Source organism: Leptodactylus fuscus, chromosome 8 (genome assembly GCF_031893055.1).
Source record: "Leptodactylus fuscus isolate aLepFus1 chromosome 8, aLepFus1.hap2, whole genome shotgun sequence".
Taxonomy (NCBI): Eukaryota; Metazoa; Chordata; class Amphibia; order Anura; family Leptodactylidae; genus Leptodactylus; species Leptodactylus fuscus.
In genome coordinates, this window is record NC_134272.1 from 21,159,866 (window position 1) to 21,180,028 (window position 20,163).

The 20,163-nt window shown below is 41.0% G+C and overlaps 1 protein-coding gene across 1 annotated transcript; it reads left to right on the top strand.

Annotated features, from left to right (window-relative positions):
• Positions 1-627: 627 nt before the first annotated feature.
• LOC142217175 (transmembrane protease serine 9-like) lies at positions 628-14,444 on the top strand. The gene is made up of 13 exons (XM_075285365.1): positions 628-694; positions 846-1,047; positions 3,036-3,307; positions 5,492-5,661; positions 7,629-7,863; positions 8,170-8,350; positions 8,463-8,734; positions 10,116-10,279; positions 11,075-11,309; positions 11,943-12,123; positions 12,451-12,722; positions 13,569-13,738; positions 14,008-14,444. Exons 1-13 carry the CDS (start codon positions 628-630, stop codon positions 14,293-14,295), a joined length of 2,709 nt encoding a protein of 902 aa, XP_075141466.1. The 3' UTR covers positions 14,296-14,444.
• The last annotated feature ends 5,719 nt before the right edge of the window (positions 14,445-20,163 follow it).

Sequence of the window (20,163 nt, forward strand, 5' to 3'; positions counted from 1 at the left end):
TTCCGTTTCCTGGGCAAGAGAGGGAAACCTGCCGGCATCTCTCAAGCCCATTCATTTGAATGGGTTTGAAAAGTGTCCGGCCGTGAGCGCCCATGAGCATTTTATGCCCTCCGCGGCAAAACCGTTTTTTTAAAACCGGACACAGAGTCGAAACAAAACGGTTTCGCCGCGGAGAGCATAAAACGCTCACCAGCGCTCACGGCCGGACTCAGCCTGACAGACCGAAACCTGAGAACGGAGTGCCGAACGCTAGTGTGAACCTAGCCTCAATCTCATATTTTTGAGATAACAATTGATATCATGTGATAGATTCTTTAAAAGTAAAAGAAAATATTTCAACAAGGATCGTCAAGAGTAAGAGTAGCGAACATGACTTAGAAGCTTTCTGTAGATGACGCAGTAGATACATTCCAAACTTTTCTGGCCTTAAGGCATTAAACTGACTAAAAACTCGTCTTTCTGGACTAATACTAATACTATGTGCAGTATCTTAGCTGACAATTTAATAGGTCCAGTCAGTTTCTTCGGTGAACAAGTAGGAGGAGTCCTAAATATATATATATATATATGGGTTATGAGTCCGTAGGTCTTCGTGTCTCAGTGAGGTTCTCCCTCTACACCAAGGCCATGAGCTCCCTGCTGTGGAGCAAACACAAGGCAATGCTTCTTACACTACTGATAATGTTCTTCATTGGTGAGTAATATATCTCAAAAATATCATAGTAACAACATGTTTGATACTGTCCTTTTTAATACTCTGGACATTTACTGTATATAAGGAGAGATATAGAAATAATGAGGCCATGACACTTAATATGATTTGTTTCTTCTTTTGGATATTACAGTTCCTCCTTCTTCCATTGACACAACCTCCTTGCCCCGGGTGTGTGGATCGCCAGTAATCTCCAGCAGGATAGTCGGGGGCACAGACGCTGTGGATGGAGAATGGCCCTGGCAGGTCAGCCTGTGGTACCAGGGCTATTTTATATGTGGAGGTTCCCTGATCTCCCACCAGTGGGTGATGACCGCAGCTCATTGCTTTATATAGTGAGTACAGTGATTATTACATGGCAGACATGACACGATGGGAAAACCATAGCAGGACAATTATCTTGTGATTTTAATTGGAGGTTTGTGTAGGACACTTGAAGAGTTTTTGATGAACTGTCCTTAGAATTGGCCTTCAATATCAGAGCAGTAGGTCCAGAGGCTCATATAGAGAGACAGTGCAGCAGAGCTATACAGTGGACAGAGCTGTTAGCAGATGGCTATATCTATGGTGTAATAGACATTTCTGATGCAGCTTAGCTCCTATGGAAGTGAATTCGAGCTGTATTGCAATATCAGACTACTGTGACTACACAGTAGATGGAGCTGTCTGCTTCTGGCTCCATCCACTATATAGTCCGATATGTTGGACCTCCAATTGATAACTAGTTTTAAGGACCGTTCATTCAATATCAAATACCTGAAAGCCCTTTTAGGCTAAAGACAAGTTCACGTTCTTTAATCCCTTAATGGGGCTGTCAATTTAATGGGGCTGCCAAGGACTTAGAGCAACCATACTCAACCATCCTTGGCACTCGGTTGTACGACTTCTGTGTCCTTTCAGACTTGTGCCGCTTTGCCTGAAGCCCTGAGACTATTGTGACCAATGAAACCAATCAGGAGCCTCATGGGTTGCTGGTAAGGAACTGGTGATGTATGTGAATGACGTCTCTGGTCCTTCTCCCACGACTGCTGATGCCTCTGATTGGGTGAAGCTGTAATGGCATGAGACAGAAAGGGCACTGGCGGGATACAATAGAGCGCCAGAAGTATGCGCTTTTTTAAAAGTATTTTACAGCTCCTCTGTCATTCCCACAGGTTGCTTCAAATCCTGTTTTTGGGTCCATTCACAAGGAAAATGGCGCTTTATTTGGTGCTGAATTTTCAGCGCTAAAATAAAAGCCTTCCATTGGTTTCATTGGGTTCTGCTAGCTTTTTTTCCCCACTAGTGGAAACTAGGAAACTGGAAACTAGGGGCACCCATTGAAGTCAATGGGAGGCTTTTTTTTCAGCCCTGAAAATTCACGTTTTTCGGATGTGGGGCCTTAGCCTGAAGGAAGATTTTAACAATGGACACTAGCAGAAGCGTCACAATTTCGTTAAAAATTTCATTGATTTCAATGTGATTTTTATCTGTTGTCCGTTAGTGGCCGTTTATGTCAATTCCGTCACATGTTCGTTTTTTTCACAGACGTGAAAAATAACGATGTCATGACAGACAGAAACGCCGCAAACGGACACCTGCGGATTGCTTTAAAAACGTATTGAAATGAATGGGTTTTTAAGCGGACCGTTAGCAAGTAGAGATGAGCGAGTAGTATTCGATCGAATACCTCCCGGCCATAGGTATGCGTGTAAGCGGCCCGAACACCGAATATTCGATGCGCTTAACCCCTTGGTGTTCGCCCGCTTAAACGCATACCTATGGCAGGGAGATATTCGATCGAATACTACTCGTTTTTTTTTAAGGTTCATTAAAAGATTGAATATTGACATTTCCTTTTACATCTAATAATTACAAATACTCATAGATTCACAATAAGATGGATGTTGTATGTCAAACTTTGCTGTACAACCAGTGGCGTAAATACCGGGGCAGCAACGGTAGCTGCTGCCATAGGGCCCAACACATTAGGAGTGGAGATTGGTAAGGAAGGCCACGGGCACGCGAACCCCACAGACTGGTTTTTTTCACAGACAGGTTATGAACAAGTCTTCATGGTGGTCTGGGCCCAGGAAAGGGAAATGTAAATGCTGATAAAATGTACATTTGGCACAGAATTTTGTCACAAAGTAATTGAGTCAATAGGTGGGACAAGATATGGCAATGTACTACTCAGCATCAGCCACTGCAATATATTTTGCACACTTTAGACTGTTGTAAATATAAATATTAGACAGGATTAGTAAATCTGCCCATTGTATATTATTGTGTTATATCAGTTTCCATTTTATATGTTCATCACATCCTATCATTTCATTCCCAGTTCTGTCTCTCCACCTGACTACACCGTATACTTGGGGAGATACAAGCTATCAGTGATGGATAATCATACCGTCATCTCTAATGTTAGTCGCATCATCGTAAACACAATGTATGCCGGTGTTACAACCAAAGGCGACATCGCTCTGGTGAAGCTCTCCAGTCCTGTCACCTACACCAAGTACATCATGCCCATCTGTCTGCCATCGGCCTCCGTCACCTTCCCGTGTGGCATGGAATGCTGGGTAACCGGCTGGGGAAATGTATTCTTTGGAGGTGAGGTCTGACCTTATGAATTGTTGATGAGCTTAGCAATGATTGTACAGATGTGAACTTTAGGCTAAGGCCCCACGTAGTGGGCCGTAGTAAAAAGTGCTGCGGCGACGTTTTTCCCACAGCGCTTTTCACAGAAAGTGAGCAGAAGTTTCCTGTGTGGACTTTCTGCTTCCATTATACATATAGGAAAACCACTGCCACTTCAATAGGTATAATAGACATGCTGCGATTTCCAAAACCGTCACAGTTTTGGAAATCTCAGCATGTCGGCTGTGCCTATCAGCTTTAATTTCCAAGAAAGTCTGCAGATGTTTCCTCTGCAGACTTTCTGTTTCCATTATACCTATAGGTAAAACCACCATTATTTCTTTTTTTTTTTGTAGATTGTGAGCCCACGTAGGGCTCACAATCTACATTTTTCCCTATCAGTATGTCTTTGGAGTATGGGATGGAAATCCACGCAAACACGGGGAGAACATACAAACTCCTTGCAGATTGTTTTTTGCCCTTGGCGTGATTCGAACCAAGGACTCCAGCGCTGCAAGGCTGCAGTGCTAACCACTGAGCCACCATGTGGCCCCTTAAACCACCATTATTTCTGTAGGTATAATTGACATGCTGCAATGGTTTTGGAAACTGACACATTTTCACTGCTCATATTTTTCTGCAATGCGTGGATAGGATTTGTTAGAATTCCATCCATCTTGTTCTGGTTCAGAAGTCAGTACAAGGAAACGTCCAAATCCATCCCCACTCTGTTTTCCATCCCAAGTCCCACCTCATTCCCTCTTCCAAGCAGATACGTAACTGTCCTCTCCTCTACCTGGAAATTAGAGTAGAGCAGAGAACTGAAGAGACAGACACATCACTGAAGATTAGGACAATCGGTGCAAAGCACTCACATGTGTAACCTATGCAGATAGGCAGGGACAGGGCCATGTACGTGAAAATGTGCAATTATACACTACACGTGGTCCTAGAAAGCCCCTTTAAGATTTAACAAAAATCTGTGGCTGCCACTGGCCCTATTACGGCCATCATTGACTGGCACATGGAGTAAAGGAGGTATGTGGTAACAGAAGGCAGATGTGGATGAAGGCTGTAAAAGATGACTTTGGAGGGCTGGACATCAAGAACATAAGGGCACATACACAAAAACATTCGTTGATAATATGTTACTTCATTGCTCCTCCCTTTTTTGATTGCTCATGGGCAGGTCCAGTCAGTAAAAAAGTAATGTAGTAGATGAGGTTGGATGAAGACAAAGGTCCATCAAGGCCACCCTATAACCCTACAGTGTTGATTCTGAGGAAGGCAAAAAACCCCATAAGGCTTAGGCCAATTGCTTCATGTCAGGGGCAAGAATCCTTTTAGACTCCAATATGGCAATCAGTATAAGACCCTGGATCAACTTTTCTTCACCAAAAATTTAAAAACCATAACCCGTAATATTTTTTTGCTCAAGAAAGACATCTAGGTCCATTTTGAGTATGCACAATGAATCAACCATTAGCACATCCTATGGCAGTAAGCTCCATTGTCTTCATAGTCTACCATAGACTTTCCTCAAAACTGAATAACCCCAAGTTTGTTATTCTGTCTCTGTCCTCCAAGCCACCCATTCCCCTAATTGTCTTGGTCACCTTCTCTGAACTCTCTCTACTTCAGTTATGTCCTTCTTGTACACAGGCACCCACAAAAGTCTATGTTTGGCCGTACTAGTAATTTGTATAAAGATATAACTATGCTCTTGTCATGAGCGTCTAGGACTTGCCTGATGGATCCCATAATTGTATTTGCCTTGGCTGGAGCTGCCTGGCACTAGTCACTAAAGGTAAATTTACTTTCCACCAAAATCCCGTAGTCTCTTTCAGTGGCAGTCTTACCCAGTAATTTACTATTAACTTCATCTTATTTCTTCCACCAAAATTAATAAGCCCCCAGTAGTCTATGAGTCCATTCAATACCTCCTTTCATTCTAATCTATTGCAGGGGCATATGGATTTTTCTTTCAGGTGCCATAATAAAGAGATATTCTCCCCTATAGCGAGCCTTGCCTTTGGTTCTCTACTATGGAGTCGTATTCTTGCTGTGTAAGCTTTGACTGAGCTCTGACATCATTATCTGCTTATTGAGATATTCCTGGTTTGTAGTTCTTCTAATTTGGATCCATTGTTATTCTAGTCAGTTTACCATACCCAAAGACTCTCCAGAAGGTGATGACTCCAATCATTGACCGAGCAACATGTGATGGCTACTACCATATGTACTCCAACAACAACAGCAGTAAAACCATCATCCAGGATGACATGATTTGTTCTGGTTACTTAGTTGGAGGCGAGGATGCCTGTCAGGTAAGTACAAACAAACCATTGCACAATTGTATAGTGTTGAAAGAACTGGAACTGGACATATTGTACATTGGGAAATGTATCCATGTATTCTGCATTCTACCATGAGGCAACCTGAGGCAACAGCCTTAGGCGGCACCTTCTGGCAGAAACTGAGAGGCGGCATTTTTTTAAATTGGCTGCTACCTATTGGTTTATTCCAACAGGGAGTGTCCATAATTTTACTCAACAATCATTGCTCCTATCCAGTCCAGCCTGCACTTCCTCCTCCAGGGGGCACTGCAGTGTTCTTCAGTGTCTGAGCCCAAAAGACAGAAGTGGAGGCCAGAGGCAACAGGAGTGGAAATTGATGAGTAACTATATTGGACACTGCTTGTTGAAATAATTGAATAGGTAGAAATTGAACCAGCAGAGGTGATTAAAAACTATAGTTATAATCACTTCTCTTGTGCATTCAACAGTCCCTCAGTTTCCTCCACAGGCTTCTTTCGATCTGTGTCTACCGTCATGTGCCCCAGGGTCAATGCTAAGGCCTGTGATTTAGCTTGCTGAGCATAATGAAGCTTGAAGCTACCCACATGACCACTGAAGACTAATCATGGGTCTCAGCAGCAACCCCTGTGGTGTGTGATGTCAGACGGAGGCCTGAAGAGGATATTGGGTACTGCTGGATGCTGCAAAGATGTCCAGGAGAGGTGACACAAGATGAGTAGAAGTGTTTGTTATTTTTATTCACCTCCCCCACTCTTATTGTACCGTACTATCGGGTCTGAGGAGGGCCCAGAGTATAATAGCACTTTGTTGGTGATGAACCGAAAAATTTTGGGTTCAGGCTGAGCCTGAAACTTTTGCAAAGTTCGGATGGAAACTAAAGCTAACATATTACTGTCTAGGGGGCAGTATGAGGGTAAGAGACGCCCAGCTATGTATACTCCAGTTATGTATTTTTCCTTGGTGAGTGGCAGTTGTGTCTGTTTACCTGAAGGAATGTGGATTGTTTTATATGTAATGAAAGCCTTTTGTTGTTTCATGTCTAGCTCCATTAACATACCTGTGCTAACCTTATTATTCCAGCAGGGGGGCATCTTGGAGTTATGTATTGAAATACCTCTGAATATACAAAACCCAGACCTGGTGTCTTTAAGCCAAACGTCAAAGGGAATATGGTTTTCTGATAATAGTTGCCTAGGAGGTCATGTCACAGTTGTACTGTTAAATGCGTAACCTGGGCTTCCTGATACTCGAGAATTGGATCAAAATCCCTGAGTCTACACTACAGAACATTATAGACTCCATGCCGAGACAGATGCGTGCTGTTATTCGTGCTCATGGTAGCCCAACTAAATATTAACACTAGCAACTTTTTTTTTGGCCAGGCAGTGTATCTGTGGGGCTGGGGTGACATTCTGGGTTCTGGTGACACTCTTTAAATGACAAGGAAACAATCTACCTTAAAGATGTAAGAAAATTGCAGAATAAATTTGTTTATCTCAGTAAAAACAGACTCACGTTAGCTGCCAGGAGTCCCGGCCTCTACATGACACGTCTCGTACTGTACTTCTCCGCATCTAGTAGGTAGACGGAAGGCAAAAATGAATGATAAAATAGAAATGAAATAAATGAGTATTTTCAAGTTGACCGTCTCTACCACACTTATTCCTATCAGAGCGTGTTCGTAGCCTTCCAAATATTCATTTTTGCCTTTGGGTCAACTATCAGATTATATAATGATAGTGGGAAAGTTCCTCAATAAGGAGATTGTCACAGACAGGAGAAATAAAACTTAACCTATAATAATAAGAATAAAAAAGGAAGAGAAAAACTCTAAAAGTCTAGCCAAGCAGTCACATTATATATCAGACACTAGATAGCATACACTGGGTGCGGAGTCCTATCATATGTATATCACAGAGCAGCGGTTTGGAGATATTTTGTGAATTCTACTCAGCTGAATTATCAATGTCTTCCAGGGAGACTCCGGGGGACCCCTAGTGTGTAAGGTACAGGGCGCCTGGTACCAAGCTGGAGTTGTAAGTTGGGCAGTTGGTTGTGCTCTATCATTTCGCCCTGTGGTGTACACCTTGGTTACAGCCTATACATCATGGATCCAGAGCTACGTGCCAGATGTGATCTTCACTGACCTTGTAAATATTCCTCCACCTTCCCTTGTCTGTGGCACAGGTGTTGAGAACTCTACATCACCAGGTAAGAAGACGCTACTAGGATACCAAGACCCAAAAAGATGCTTCTTATGAGAAGACTGAATTTTTTTTTTTTACCTGAGCTTTAACGAAAAAGCAAAAAAGAAATAGAAATAAATCCTTATTGCAATATTTACCCTGATTAACCCTGTAATGGAAGGAGATGAGACAATTACCCATTCTGTACATTGCACTGATTTGCTGATTTCAAGCTCCAAAGATCATAGAGAGAGAATGGATTCCTCTGGTTTTGTAATTTATACAATTTCACTTTTCTTGATCTGTTTATCATGATTTTATTTAATTTCAGCGACCCCCTCCCCACCTGTGTGCGGATCTCCATTGGTCAATAACCGGATAGTAGGGGGCACAGACGCTGCGGATGGAGAATGGCCCTGGCAGGTCAGTCTGCGGTACCAGGGCTCTCATATCTGTGGTGGGTCCTTGATCTCCAGCCAGTGGGTCCTGACTGCCGCTCACTGCTTTGCATAGTAAGTGTTATATATGATAATACATCTATTATACATGATATAGATAAGGGAATATTGTATTATATTGTGTCACATTACATTGTATATGATCATCACATCTTATCATTCCCAGCTCTGTTTCTCCACCTGACTACACCGTATACCTGGGGACGTACCAGTTATCAGTGCCGGATAATCATACCGTCATCTCTAGTGTTAGTCGCATCATCAAACATCCCTGGTATACTGGTGTTGGATCCAAAGGGGACATCGCTCTGGTGAAGCTCTCCAGTCCTGTCACCTACACCAAGTACATCATGCCCATCTGTCTGCCATCGGCCTCCGTCACCCTCCCCTGTGGCATGGAATGCTGGGTAACCGGCTGGGGCACAATAAACTCAGGAGGTGAGGGGCGGCTTTAGGAGCAGTTATTGAGTTTAGGAGCCAAATTATTACACTGGTTAAAAATTTTACACCCCAAAGACACAGACTACTTAACTACTTTCAAACCACCCACTGATGTTTTACAGAAGGTACACTGTTAACACGGCAAAGACCTAGATATACGTCCTTGCAGTGTTAGGCTAAGGCCCCACGTCGTGGAAACACAGAATTTGTTGCAAATTTTGCTGTGGTTTTTAAAGTTAAAGCCAGGAATGGCTTGACTTGATGGAATTGAGAAGGGGCTTCTATTTTTCAGGGTGGCTGTAGTTTCTATTAGTAATATTTTAAGTTACACATGACTTTTTCATCACATATTATGTATTTTATTTTTTGGAGACTATATGACAAAATACAGAAATTTTATATTTGTTTTATTTATTTTTATGGAATCCACCGTGCAGAATAAAACATTTTATAGTATGAATTATTACCCCTCAGTACCAAATATGCCCACTTTGTTATTATGGAGTAAAAACAATTTTAATGGGAAAAGAGCTACTGAGGGCGGTGCGAAAACACAGCAGCTTTGTTCGATCACCTATCTCTCAACCCTAGTCAATACTTCTGTATGGGAAAAGTCACTTTTAGGGTTGAGCCGATCTTGAGATTTCAAAATCCGATTTTCTATCATTTTCCAGCCAATCCCAATCCCAATCTCAATCGTGAAATTTGCTTGAACGTTGATTGGGATCCAAGCTTTTCCGATCCCGATCGCTCAACCCTAGTGCTCAATTTTTTATCAAGTCTGTAGAATTCTGGTGTGCAAGGTTGCAAAATAGAAATATTCAACTTTTTAAGGTTATTTGCACAAAAATTTTGCAACATTTTGAATTTTTTGTCAACAGTCACTCCTTTTTTTTTTTTTTTTTTTTTAAATGTAGATTATGAGCCCCACATAGGGCTCACAATGTACATTTTTCCCTATCAGTATGTCTTTTTTTGGAATATGGGATGGAAATCCATGCAAACACGGGGAGAACATACAAACTCCTTGCAGATGGTTTTTTGCCCTTGGCGGGATTTGAACACCAGGACTCCAGCGCAGCAAGGCTGCAGTGCTAACCACTGAGCCACCGTGTGGCCCCACAGTCACTCCACTTTTACGCTAAGTCGAGCCACAGAGAAAAAGCATTGTGCATTGGCATTTTTTTTCTGCACCTCTTGTCCTTATTATTCCTATACGGAAAATGTCAACTAGGTATAAGTGTCAGGCTGTCTTAGGTCTTAAGTATTAGGCTGAAGCCTCAGGTTGTGAATACGCCACAGCAAAAAACGACTGACTGAACTTTCATCTCCTTGTTGAAAAAATTATTCCCAGACCTTAATTCTCTCTATTTCTTAGTGAACTTACCGTACCCTAAGACTCTCCAGAAGGTGATGACTCCGATCATTGACCGAACAACATGTGATTACTATTACCATGTGGACTCCAACAGCAGCACACCCATCATACTGGATGGCATGATATGTTCTGGTTACAAAGAAGGAGGCAAGGACTCCTGCCAGGTAAGTACAAGCATGATAAATGAGGCCACCACTTTCTATTGAAGATTTCTGTAGGCCTCTTTGATGTGTAATAACGATTAATACACAAGATAAAGTAAGATATTAGAATGGGGCAGATTCACTAACCCTGTCTAATAGACTGTGAATTTAGATCAGAAAGTCGACAAATGTGCCAGATTTATCACAGTGACTGGAGCTGGATGGTAACTCTGATGCATTCTTTATTATCTAGTTGAAGTTTACACCAAATTCTAGATGGCTTATTTTGAGATACATTTTTACAACACAATTTTGGTGTATTTTTGGCACATTTTGACACATTTAAGCCATGCCCCTTTTTCGGGAAATTTACACCAACATGTCTAGCAAGTTGAAAACTTTTAGCCCAAACTATACACACCAAAGATGCACCAGATTTATGACAGTGTGTAGTTGGAACCACAATGGTAAATTTGGGTCCACCCCACTAGGCCATACCCCCTTGTTGAACGAGGTGGAAAAAAAGTATCTAAAACAAATAATATATGTGGAGCATTCGTAGTGTAGATTATTATGGGATGGGCAGATCATGTGTCCTATTACAGGAAATAGAGGAAAGTGTCTGGACAGGACCAAGAAAAGAAGTCAATGAGCAGATAGTCCCGGCAAAGTGTGAAGTTTCACCTTTATAGTTTTATCAGAGTGAATTTTTCTCTATTTTCATCATTTCCTCTGACTCTGATTCACTGATCTGTTTGTTCTGTTCTGAAAATATTGATCGCTGGAGATTTCAGTAGAATCATTGTTGTCTTCCAGGGAGACTCTGGGGGACCCCTAGTGTGTAAAGTACGGGGTGCCTGGTACCTAGCTGGAGTTGTAAGCTGGGGGTTTGGCTGTGCTGTATCATATCGCCCTGGGGTGTACACCCTGGTACCGGCCTATACATCATGGATCCGGATGTTGGTGCCAGATGTGACTTTCACTGACCTTGTAAATATTCCTCCACCTTCCCTTGCATGTGACACAGTTTTTGGAAACTTTACATCTACAGGTAAGCAGGAGATGCTAAATGATGCCAAGACTATCATGGGTAGACTAATTTTTTTCTAGATTATTTCCTCTACCTTCTATTTTTTGTTATTTCTTCAACTTCCATCACAAATAGGGTTGAGCGATCGGGATCGGAAAAGATCGGATTCCAATCGGCGATCGAGTAAATTTCACGATTGCGATTGGAATTCTGATCCCAATTTTTTCCAGCAGGATCGAGGTCAGAAGTTATCTCCAGAACGGCTCAACCCCGTTCATGTATATATCATTAATAGGCTTCAGCAATCGGGATAGGGAAAGATCGGATCCCAATCGGCTATTGAGCAAATTTCACAATCACGATTGAAATCTTGATCGGCTGGAAAATGAAATCAGATTTTAAAATTGATCCTGAAATCTCAAGATCGACTCAACCCTAATCACAAACCATTTACAAGTAGTCAATAATCCCCATAACAGAAATGGCCAACCAGGACCCCTCCACTATGATTTTTTTTATCCTTTGTATTTCTGTAAGTTGATCCAGTGACCAGTTATACCACGACCACGTCCTCACCTGTGTGCGAATCTTGTAATTTATACAATTTCACCTTTCTTGTTCTGCCTTTTTATTATGTTTTTTTTTTCATTCCAGCAACTCCCTCCCCTCCTGTGTGCGGATCTCCAGTAGTCAATAACCGGATAGTAGGGGGCACGGACGCTGCGGATGGAGAATGGCCCTGGCAGATCAGTCTGCGGTACCGGGGCTCTCATATCTGTGGTGGGTCCTTGATCTCCAGCCAGTGGGTCCTGACTGCCGCTCACTGCTTTGAAAAGTAAGTGTTATATATGATAATATATCTACTATACATGAACTAGCTAGCTAGATAGATAGATAGATAGATAGATATGAGATAGATAGATAGATAGATAGATAGATGATAGATAGATAGATAGATAGATAGATAGGAGATAGATAGATAGATAGATAGATAGATACATAGGAGATAGATAGATAGATAGATAGATAGATAGGAGATAGATAGATAGATAGATAGATAGATAGATAGATAGATAGATAGATCTAGTTACTACATTGTACACTTTATATAATTTTTTGTATCATTACAGTCTATATACAGTTTATCATATCTTATTCTCAGCTCTGTATATCCACCTGACTACAACGTATACTTGGGAAGATACCAGTTATCAGTGGCAGATGGTCATTCATTCATCTCTAGTGTCAGTAACATCATCGTAAATCCCTCGTTTACAAGTGCTGGATCCAAAGGAGACATCGCTCTGGTGAAGCTCTCCAGACCTGTCACCTACACCAAGTACATCATGCCCATCTGTCTGCCATCGGCCTCCGTCACCTTCCCCGGTGGCATGGACTGCTGGGTAACCGGCTGGGGCACAATAAACTCAGGAGGTGAGGGGTGGCTTTGTGACAAGTAAAATCCTGGAAGGACGCTATGTCTCGCCCAGATTCCTCACTTATGTATAGTGAGTGAGGTCCTCACGGGCTGTAGCAAAACCTCACCTGGGATTTTAACCACTTGTTGTCCTACAGCAGGAAGACGCTCTCATGCACAGGTGGGAGCTGGGCCTCATTACAGGCCTATAAAGCCTGACAAGCCCTCAGTCCTGGGCAGTTCCTGGGGGTGAGTGGAGGAGTCGGGTTCTGTCCTTACAGACTGACCTCTGGTGAGAAACCCGTGTGAACCACAGCCTCTGTTTTGTTTTTTTTAATTTCTGTGTGACTGAAGCAAGCCACACGTATAGTTAGAGCACCGGTGTTTAGTTAGCAGCTCAGACAAGCAGGGTTTGTTTTATTTTTTTGCCAGTTTGTTTTTGCCAGTTTTACCAAATAACCATACAAGATAAAACTTGTTGATACCTGATTTTTGTCTATGTCTGCTGCTGTTACCGCTGAGTCTACTCTCCCACATATTTTACTTTTCACTGGGTTATAGGAGTAAGCATGTATATCCATATGTAGAGTACAGAAGAGAAACATACAATCTCATAACTGAAACTTAATTTACATCTGAAACTACACAAGTGCTAAGATACAAGAAGAAACTTCAAAAATGTCCATATTATAGTCATCTTAGGCATTGTTGTTATTCCTTATGTTGGTTCTGTCAATCATATCTCTGAGGGATTCTACTAGATCCGACATTTCTATCTATTAACTAAAGTCTGATGTCATAATCTTTTTGTTGCTGTGGTCAGTGCCCTGGGTTTTCATTTAATTAATTCACTGTATTTCTAGTGGACTTACCATATCCAAAGACTCTCCAGAAGGTGATGACTCCAATCATTAACCGGCCAACATGTGATGACTACTACCATGTGGGCACCACCACCAGCAGCGGCACAACCATCATCCTAGATGACATGATATGTTCTGGATACAAAGATGGAGGCAAAGATTCCTGCCAGGTAAACGATCATTCTCACCTTCCCTCACCTTTCCTGGGCTCCCTGGTGGTGTCCAGTGTTCTTCTCTCACCACATTTGTAGATTCCAACAAAGTTTGATAGAAGTTTTGATCTACAGTAAAGAAATCCCATGGACAATGTCCGTGAACACCAGTGGTGACTTCTGTTATCATGAATATTTGTAAATAGTTTTCCAAGACAAGATGATAAACCTCACGTCATGTCACCAGTCCAAGTGGTCACCAAATCTGTGTTTTTTCTTCTGTTTAGGGAGACTCTGGAGGACCTCTAGTGTGTAAAGTAAAGGGTGTATGGTACCAGGCTGGCATTGTCAGTTGGGGTAATGGCTGTGCTGCTGCATACCGCCCCGGAGTCTACACCCTCACTACAGCCTACCAAAGATGGATACAAGGCTACATCCCAGACCTTAACTTTACTGACCTGGGAAATATAATTAGTTCAACTCCAACTTCACATGGAATCTCCAAGATGTTGGGTCAGGAACTGAGGACTCTGGTTCTTCTCACCTTGAGTTTAACGGTGTTTCACTTTATGTAAATGATACTGTATCGCCACCGAGACCTGAATATAATATTAGAGACAACTGAGCTAAGAAAATAGACAAATGTTTCCCTTCAGAGTTCCTAAAATCTGAATTCTTCCACTCTTCTACAGTACAGTAGGCTACAATATGAGAGGACAATCTGCTGGAGAGCTCTTAAATTCTTTATTCATGAAGGAAATCTGGAGAAATATACCTTGTGGTGGATCTGTGACATATAAAGCTGCTCCTAAAGATATTATGGATTGTGTTTGTATAGTATATGTTAGTATGTACAGCATAGTGTGATTATGTGTATGCTCACATTGACTGTATTTTATGGTAGGTGTGTGTGTGTGTGTGTGTGTGTGTACATAGGATATATGTACTGTACCTGTACTGTACACATTGGGTGCATGTATGTATATGTTTAGGGGTACATGTATGTAAAACAGGAAATAGAGTGAGAGTAATTGATTATATGATACCAAATAATGGCCATTTCATGTGATGAGAAGCCTTACAAAGAGGATTATGAGTTTTATGGGTGGGGAATGGGGAATATATATATTTATATACCGAGAGAGACGTTTTTTGTAACCACTTCCACTTTGAATTATTATTATTATTATTATTATTATTATTGTTATTATTATTATTTAACCCTGTGCTACAGTTCATTTTAATAGGATTACTTTTACATCATGAGTAACTAATGTAAAATCATTAGTAATCTGCAATCTGGAAGGAAATCATTCTAGAGAGGAAGGATTGTACAGAAGAAGGACATTAGAGAAGAAACACTCTAGAAGAGGCAAGACTTAGGAAAGAAGTAAGAGTAAGAAAGAGAGCAAAGACTTTAGAATGAAATCAGTTTACAGAAGTCACTACCCAGAGAGAAAGGACTTTAGAGAAGAAGCATTATAGAGATGAAAGACCTGATATAGAAAGCAGTTTAAAGAAGACACAATCTAGAGGAAAGCTTTAGAGAAGTACTCTAGAGCCAAAGAACTTTACAGAAGAAGGAATTGAGAAGACTCTAGAGAGGCAGACTTAAGCAACAAATACTTTATAAAGGGAAGACTCTAGCGAGAGCCGTTTAGATAAGGTGCAATTTAGGGAGAAAGGACTTTAGAATATGTGCACTCCAGAATACAAAGACTTACAGAGAGGGCAGCAAGCAGAGGCACGGTTTTCCTATATACATCTTGGAAAACAGATTTGCATATTTTTCCCATAATCCCCCAGTGGAGCGAAAACGGCTTTGTAAGTCTCCATACACCTGTGAAAGTGTTCATTCCTTAAGGAGTGATATTATCCCCAGACATACTCTAGAGAGGGAAGGTATTAGACAAAACACAATCTATAGAAGAACTTTAGGGAAAAACTTTAGAGCAGTAGGACTTTACAGAAAAATGATGTTTAGAGAAGACACAATGTAGTGAGAAAGGACTTTAGAGAAGAGACATTCTAGGGGGGGAGGCTTTATAGAGAAAACAAGTCAAAGAAGACACTCTAAGGAGGAAGGACTCTAGAGAGCAATGACTTAGAGAAGTACTGCATAGAAGGAAGACTGTAGACACAAAGCAGTTTAGAGAAGACAGTCTAAAGAAATAGAACTTTATAGAGGAAGTTCTCTAGAGACGAAGGACTGATATTCTTTAGAGAATCGTCAGTGGGAAAACCTGCAGCCGAAAACAAAGCTCTGCTTCGGCTTTTTGCCATGGGTTCCTCAAGGCCAGTATTTGAAGAAGAATTTGAGGTAGACCTTGCCCTTGGCCCTCCATTTACCTAACGTTCTTTCCTCTAAGAATTTATTAACAATTATCACTGCAGTACAAAACTTGATCTCACTCCTCTGGCTCCAAAAAACTCCACCAACCAAGACACTGTGGAAAGAAACCACATACGCAAAATGAAGGTATTAACCAGTTGGCATATTTGGACCCATCACACATTTAGGAAAATTCTGTCTCCATGACTCCATGAGATACTTTAGCAGGGACTAGTATTCCACAATACTTAACACTTGGCTTTGTTTTAACTGGACCAAACAATGTGTTACCCTAGAAGAACTTTCTTAGAAAACCAGATAGACACCCTTCCTCCCTTGCCCTAATACCCTCCTTACACTTTTCTCCTCACCCTTTTCTCGGTCCTCCTGTCATTTTACTCTTTGCTGCCTTATATTTGTTGCTGACACAATTCTTTGCACCATTGGCGATTACTTGTGTAACTCATAGTGGTTTGGTGCAATAAATGGAATAGAAGTAGGGGTATATAAAATGTATACTGTATATTGCTGCTACAGTTAATACGAGCTTATATACGTGTATAGTGATTGATAAACATTGATAACAATAGTTCATGTAAATACATTTTTTTTTTTACAACATTCTATAATGCATCAATGCCTTAAAGTATATCTAAACATGCACCTAAATGTCTCATTTTTGACAGTATTTGTGTCATTAATATATTTTGTAATATACTTTATTAACAAATTGTGGCTCCTTTCTGTGAAATCCTGCACTGAAGTCCACCTTTATCTCCTTCTTTTATGCTCCCTGTTTCTCTTCTGCCTGCAGTATATGGTGTAGGGTTGGTAGGGATGGATGTGTGTATGGATGGGCAGCTCCTGTATAGCACTACATAACACATTACATATAGGAGGAGGTGAGGGTCACTTCAAGCACCTGTATCTCAGAAGTTATACCATCTAATATGTCCACCCATTGTATCCATTCCCAACTGAGTCTTTAGCTGGTGATGGGAAAACCTCTGAAGATTTTTTTCGGGCTCAAACGGCCTAAAGATTGGTTTTGAGTTGAATAAGTTTGTCACAAATTGAAAGAGAAATGGTTATACTCTGGGGTCTCTTCAGAGGCCCAGGGGAAGTGTGAAAATAAAAATATTCATACTTAACTTCTGTCATATGTGCATCCTTGCAGCATCTATCCATTTGGGTCTTCTTCTGGCCTCTTCCAGCCTCTTGAGTGACAACCTGCAATCTTAACAAAAAGTGGACACCGAGCACACTCATGGTGCAGATAATCTTAAAAATTTCCGTGGAAAAATACCCACAACAAATAAAAACTAAAAGACCTGAGGGGCCTCTCACCTGATGTGACTGTGATCCCGTTCACAGTCACGTTAAGAATTTGATGGCTAGGTGGACGGAGCAGCACGTCACATGGACACCGGTAGGAACAAGTGTAGAAGAACCATAAAGAAACCAAAGGACCGCGCTCACAGGTCAATGTGATTTATTAAAAAAGGTAAAGTGCACAACACAGACTCACCGTGTTTCGGGCTTATATGCCCTTTATCAAGTGCATAAACTGTTTAAAAATACAAAACATAAAAAATGTAAGACAAAATTAACCATCAAAAATTCATAAAAAAAACTAAAATAACAGTGTTCAAATCTGAGAACAAACATGTTAAGCCTGTATATTAACAGTAATTTAAAATACAAAAGACAAAATGGAATCCTTGTTAACTCTTTCTGATAATTTTTTTTTTTAAAAAAACATACCACAAAGTTTGCACCATGACCGTAATTCTACTACAACTGTCTCGCTGCAGCAAGATTATAACCTCATAGGGTATGTCTTTGAGGAAAAAAGGAATAGAGGACAGAGAACCTGCAATCTTGGTTCACCATTGAGGCCTTTGACGTACCAATGTCTTGACACTACACCAGCGTCATGGTGTTGGTGTACCCCATGTGATCCTTGTGGCCTAATCATAGCCCTCAGCAGTGACTCCTGGGTGCATTACATTAACCAGGAGGCTGGAAGAGAGCCTAGAGAGAGAACAGATGCCCAGGAGAGGTGAAGGAAAGGGAGTATTACTGTTTGATATTTATTACACTATCACCTTTCCTATTACACTCTGAGATCTGAAGAGAATCTAGAAGAATAATACAGTAGTTTAACATCTAGTTTGCGGGTAATGAACCTGAAACTTTTGGAAAACTCAGGTCGAATCTAGATAGATCTGAACCAGTTTTCTCATCTCCAGTCATAGTTCCCATTTTGTAACATTTTGGCTATTAACTGGCGTAGATTTCAGTGCAGGAGACCAACCCCACAAAAAAAGCTAAAAAGAGCAGAACTGACGTTTTTTTTGCTATTTTTTTCTTGTATAAAAATGAAATAAAAAGCAATCAAAACAATAGACATTCCCCAAATGGTATAACAAAGTACATCTAGGCCCACAAAAAAGACACCTTATGCAGCCCTGTAGACAGAAACATGGATATGTTAGTGTTGGTTTCAGAATATTAATATTATTAAGGAGTTAAAATTTAAAATAAACTAAATAAATTTGGTATCGCCGTAATCGAACCAACCCACAGAATACAGGGGATGTAATTTTAGCTGAACAGTGAATGCCATAAAAACAAAGCCCTTACGAAAGTTACATGCAATTTTTCAGTAATTCCTTCCCATTCTGAAGTTTTTTTCAGCATATCCGTACCCTGTATGGAATGATAATTGGTACCTTTACAAAGTAAAATTTGTCCCGTAAAAATTAAGCCCTCAAATAGCTCACTGAACAGAACAATAAAAAAGTTATGGATTTTGGAAGGCGTATAAACAAAAATCGGAAAATGACTGCAGCAGGAAATGGTTGAAGTTGGACACAGGCCCCAATTTGTGGAAACACAGCTTTTTTTGTTGCAGATTTTGTTGCGGTTTTTTAAGCCAAAAACAGGAGTGGATTGAGCAGAAGGTAGAAGTATAAGAACTTTTTATATATTTCCCATTCCTTTTGTAGCCATTCTTGGCTTTGGCTCAAAAAAACGGAACAAAAAACAAACAAACTGCGTTTCTGCAACATGGGGCCTTAGCCTTTCAGTGGTTTTCTTTGGCGTTTCTTTTAAATAAGATGTCCTCCATTTATTAGTAGCTGTCGGTTACCATATATCTAGGGGACAACAGCGAATTTCTCACCCTTCAACATCTGTCCAGATCTATCACGTTTCATGTTCTTAGGTGTTTAGTAAAGTCAGATGCTTCAGATACCTTCACATGATTCGGAGTCTTCTGAGAAGTAGTTGAGCAGGAAACAAACACAAAAATAGTATCTTTAAAGATGAGAAATCATCAGGGAGGGTCCACACATAAAGAATGTGGGTCTCACGATGTGAGTTTTCCCCCCGAGGTGTGCGCGCTCTATCTTTCAAACACATTTTTTTCTGAGTAACATGTCGGAATAGTCTTAAGAAAGACTATTCTTCTTCTACCTTTCGTTATCTTCTCTGTGCCGCCATTCCGTAGGAATCCCGGTTTTTAACATTATGCAAATGAGTTCTCTCACAGCACTGGGGGCGGACCCCAGCGTTCAAACAGCACTGGGGGTGTCCCCAATGCTGTGAGATAACTCTCTCCAGTGCTGCCTCCATCTTCATCAGCAACGTCCTCTTCATCCTCTTCTTCCGATACAGGTTTCAGACTTCTAGGCAGAGCAGACTACGCATGCCCAAAGGCCACAAGAAAATGGCCGCTTACAATACTGTAATACAATACATCCCTTATGTCCCCTAACCCCTTTATGACCAGGCTATTATGGACAATTTATGTTAGTGTGTCACTCCACCTCCCAACTAAAGAACTTTTTTCACTGAGTAACATTTTCTTTTCATATTAATTGAAATTGATATTCTTCCCGTGACATTGCTAATATTCCATACTGTAGTGACAATTTATTTTCCAAATAAATTAAATGTATTCCCCTCCATTTGGCTGCCTGAGTTTATAGGGGCACTGGGCACTATAATTCCTTTCAGGTGCTTTATCGAAGTGATGATTTGTCAAATAAATTTAATTTACGCTTGAAACCTCATGGTCTCTGTATTCAGTTATAGGGGCCGGGGC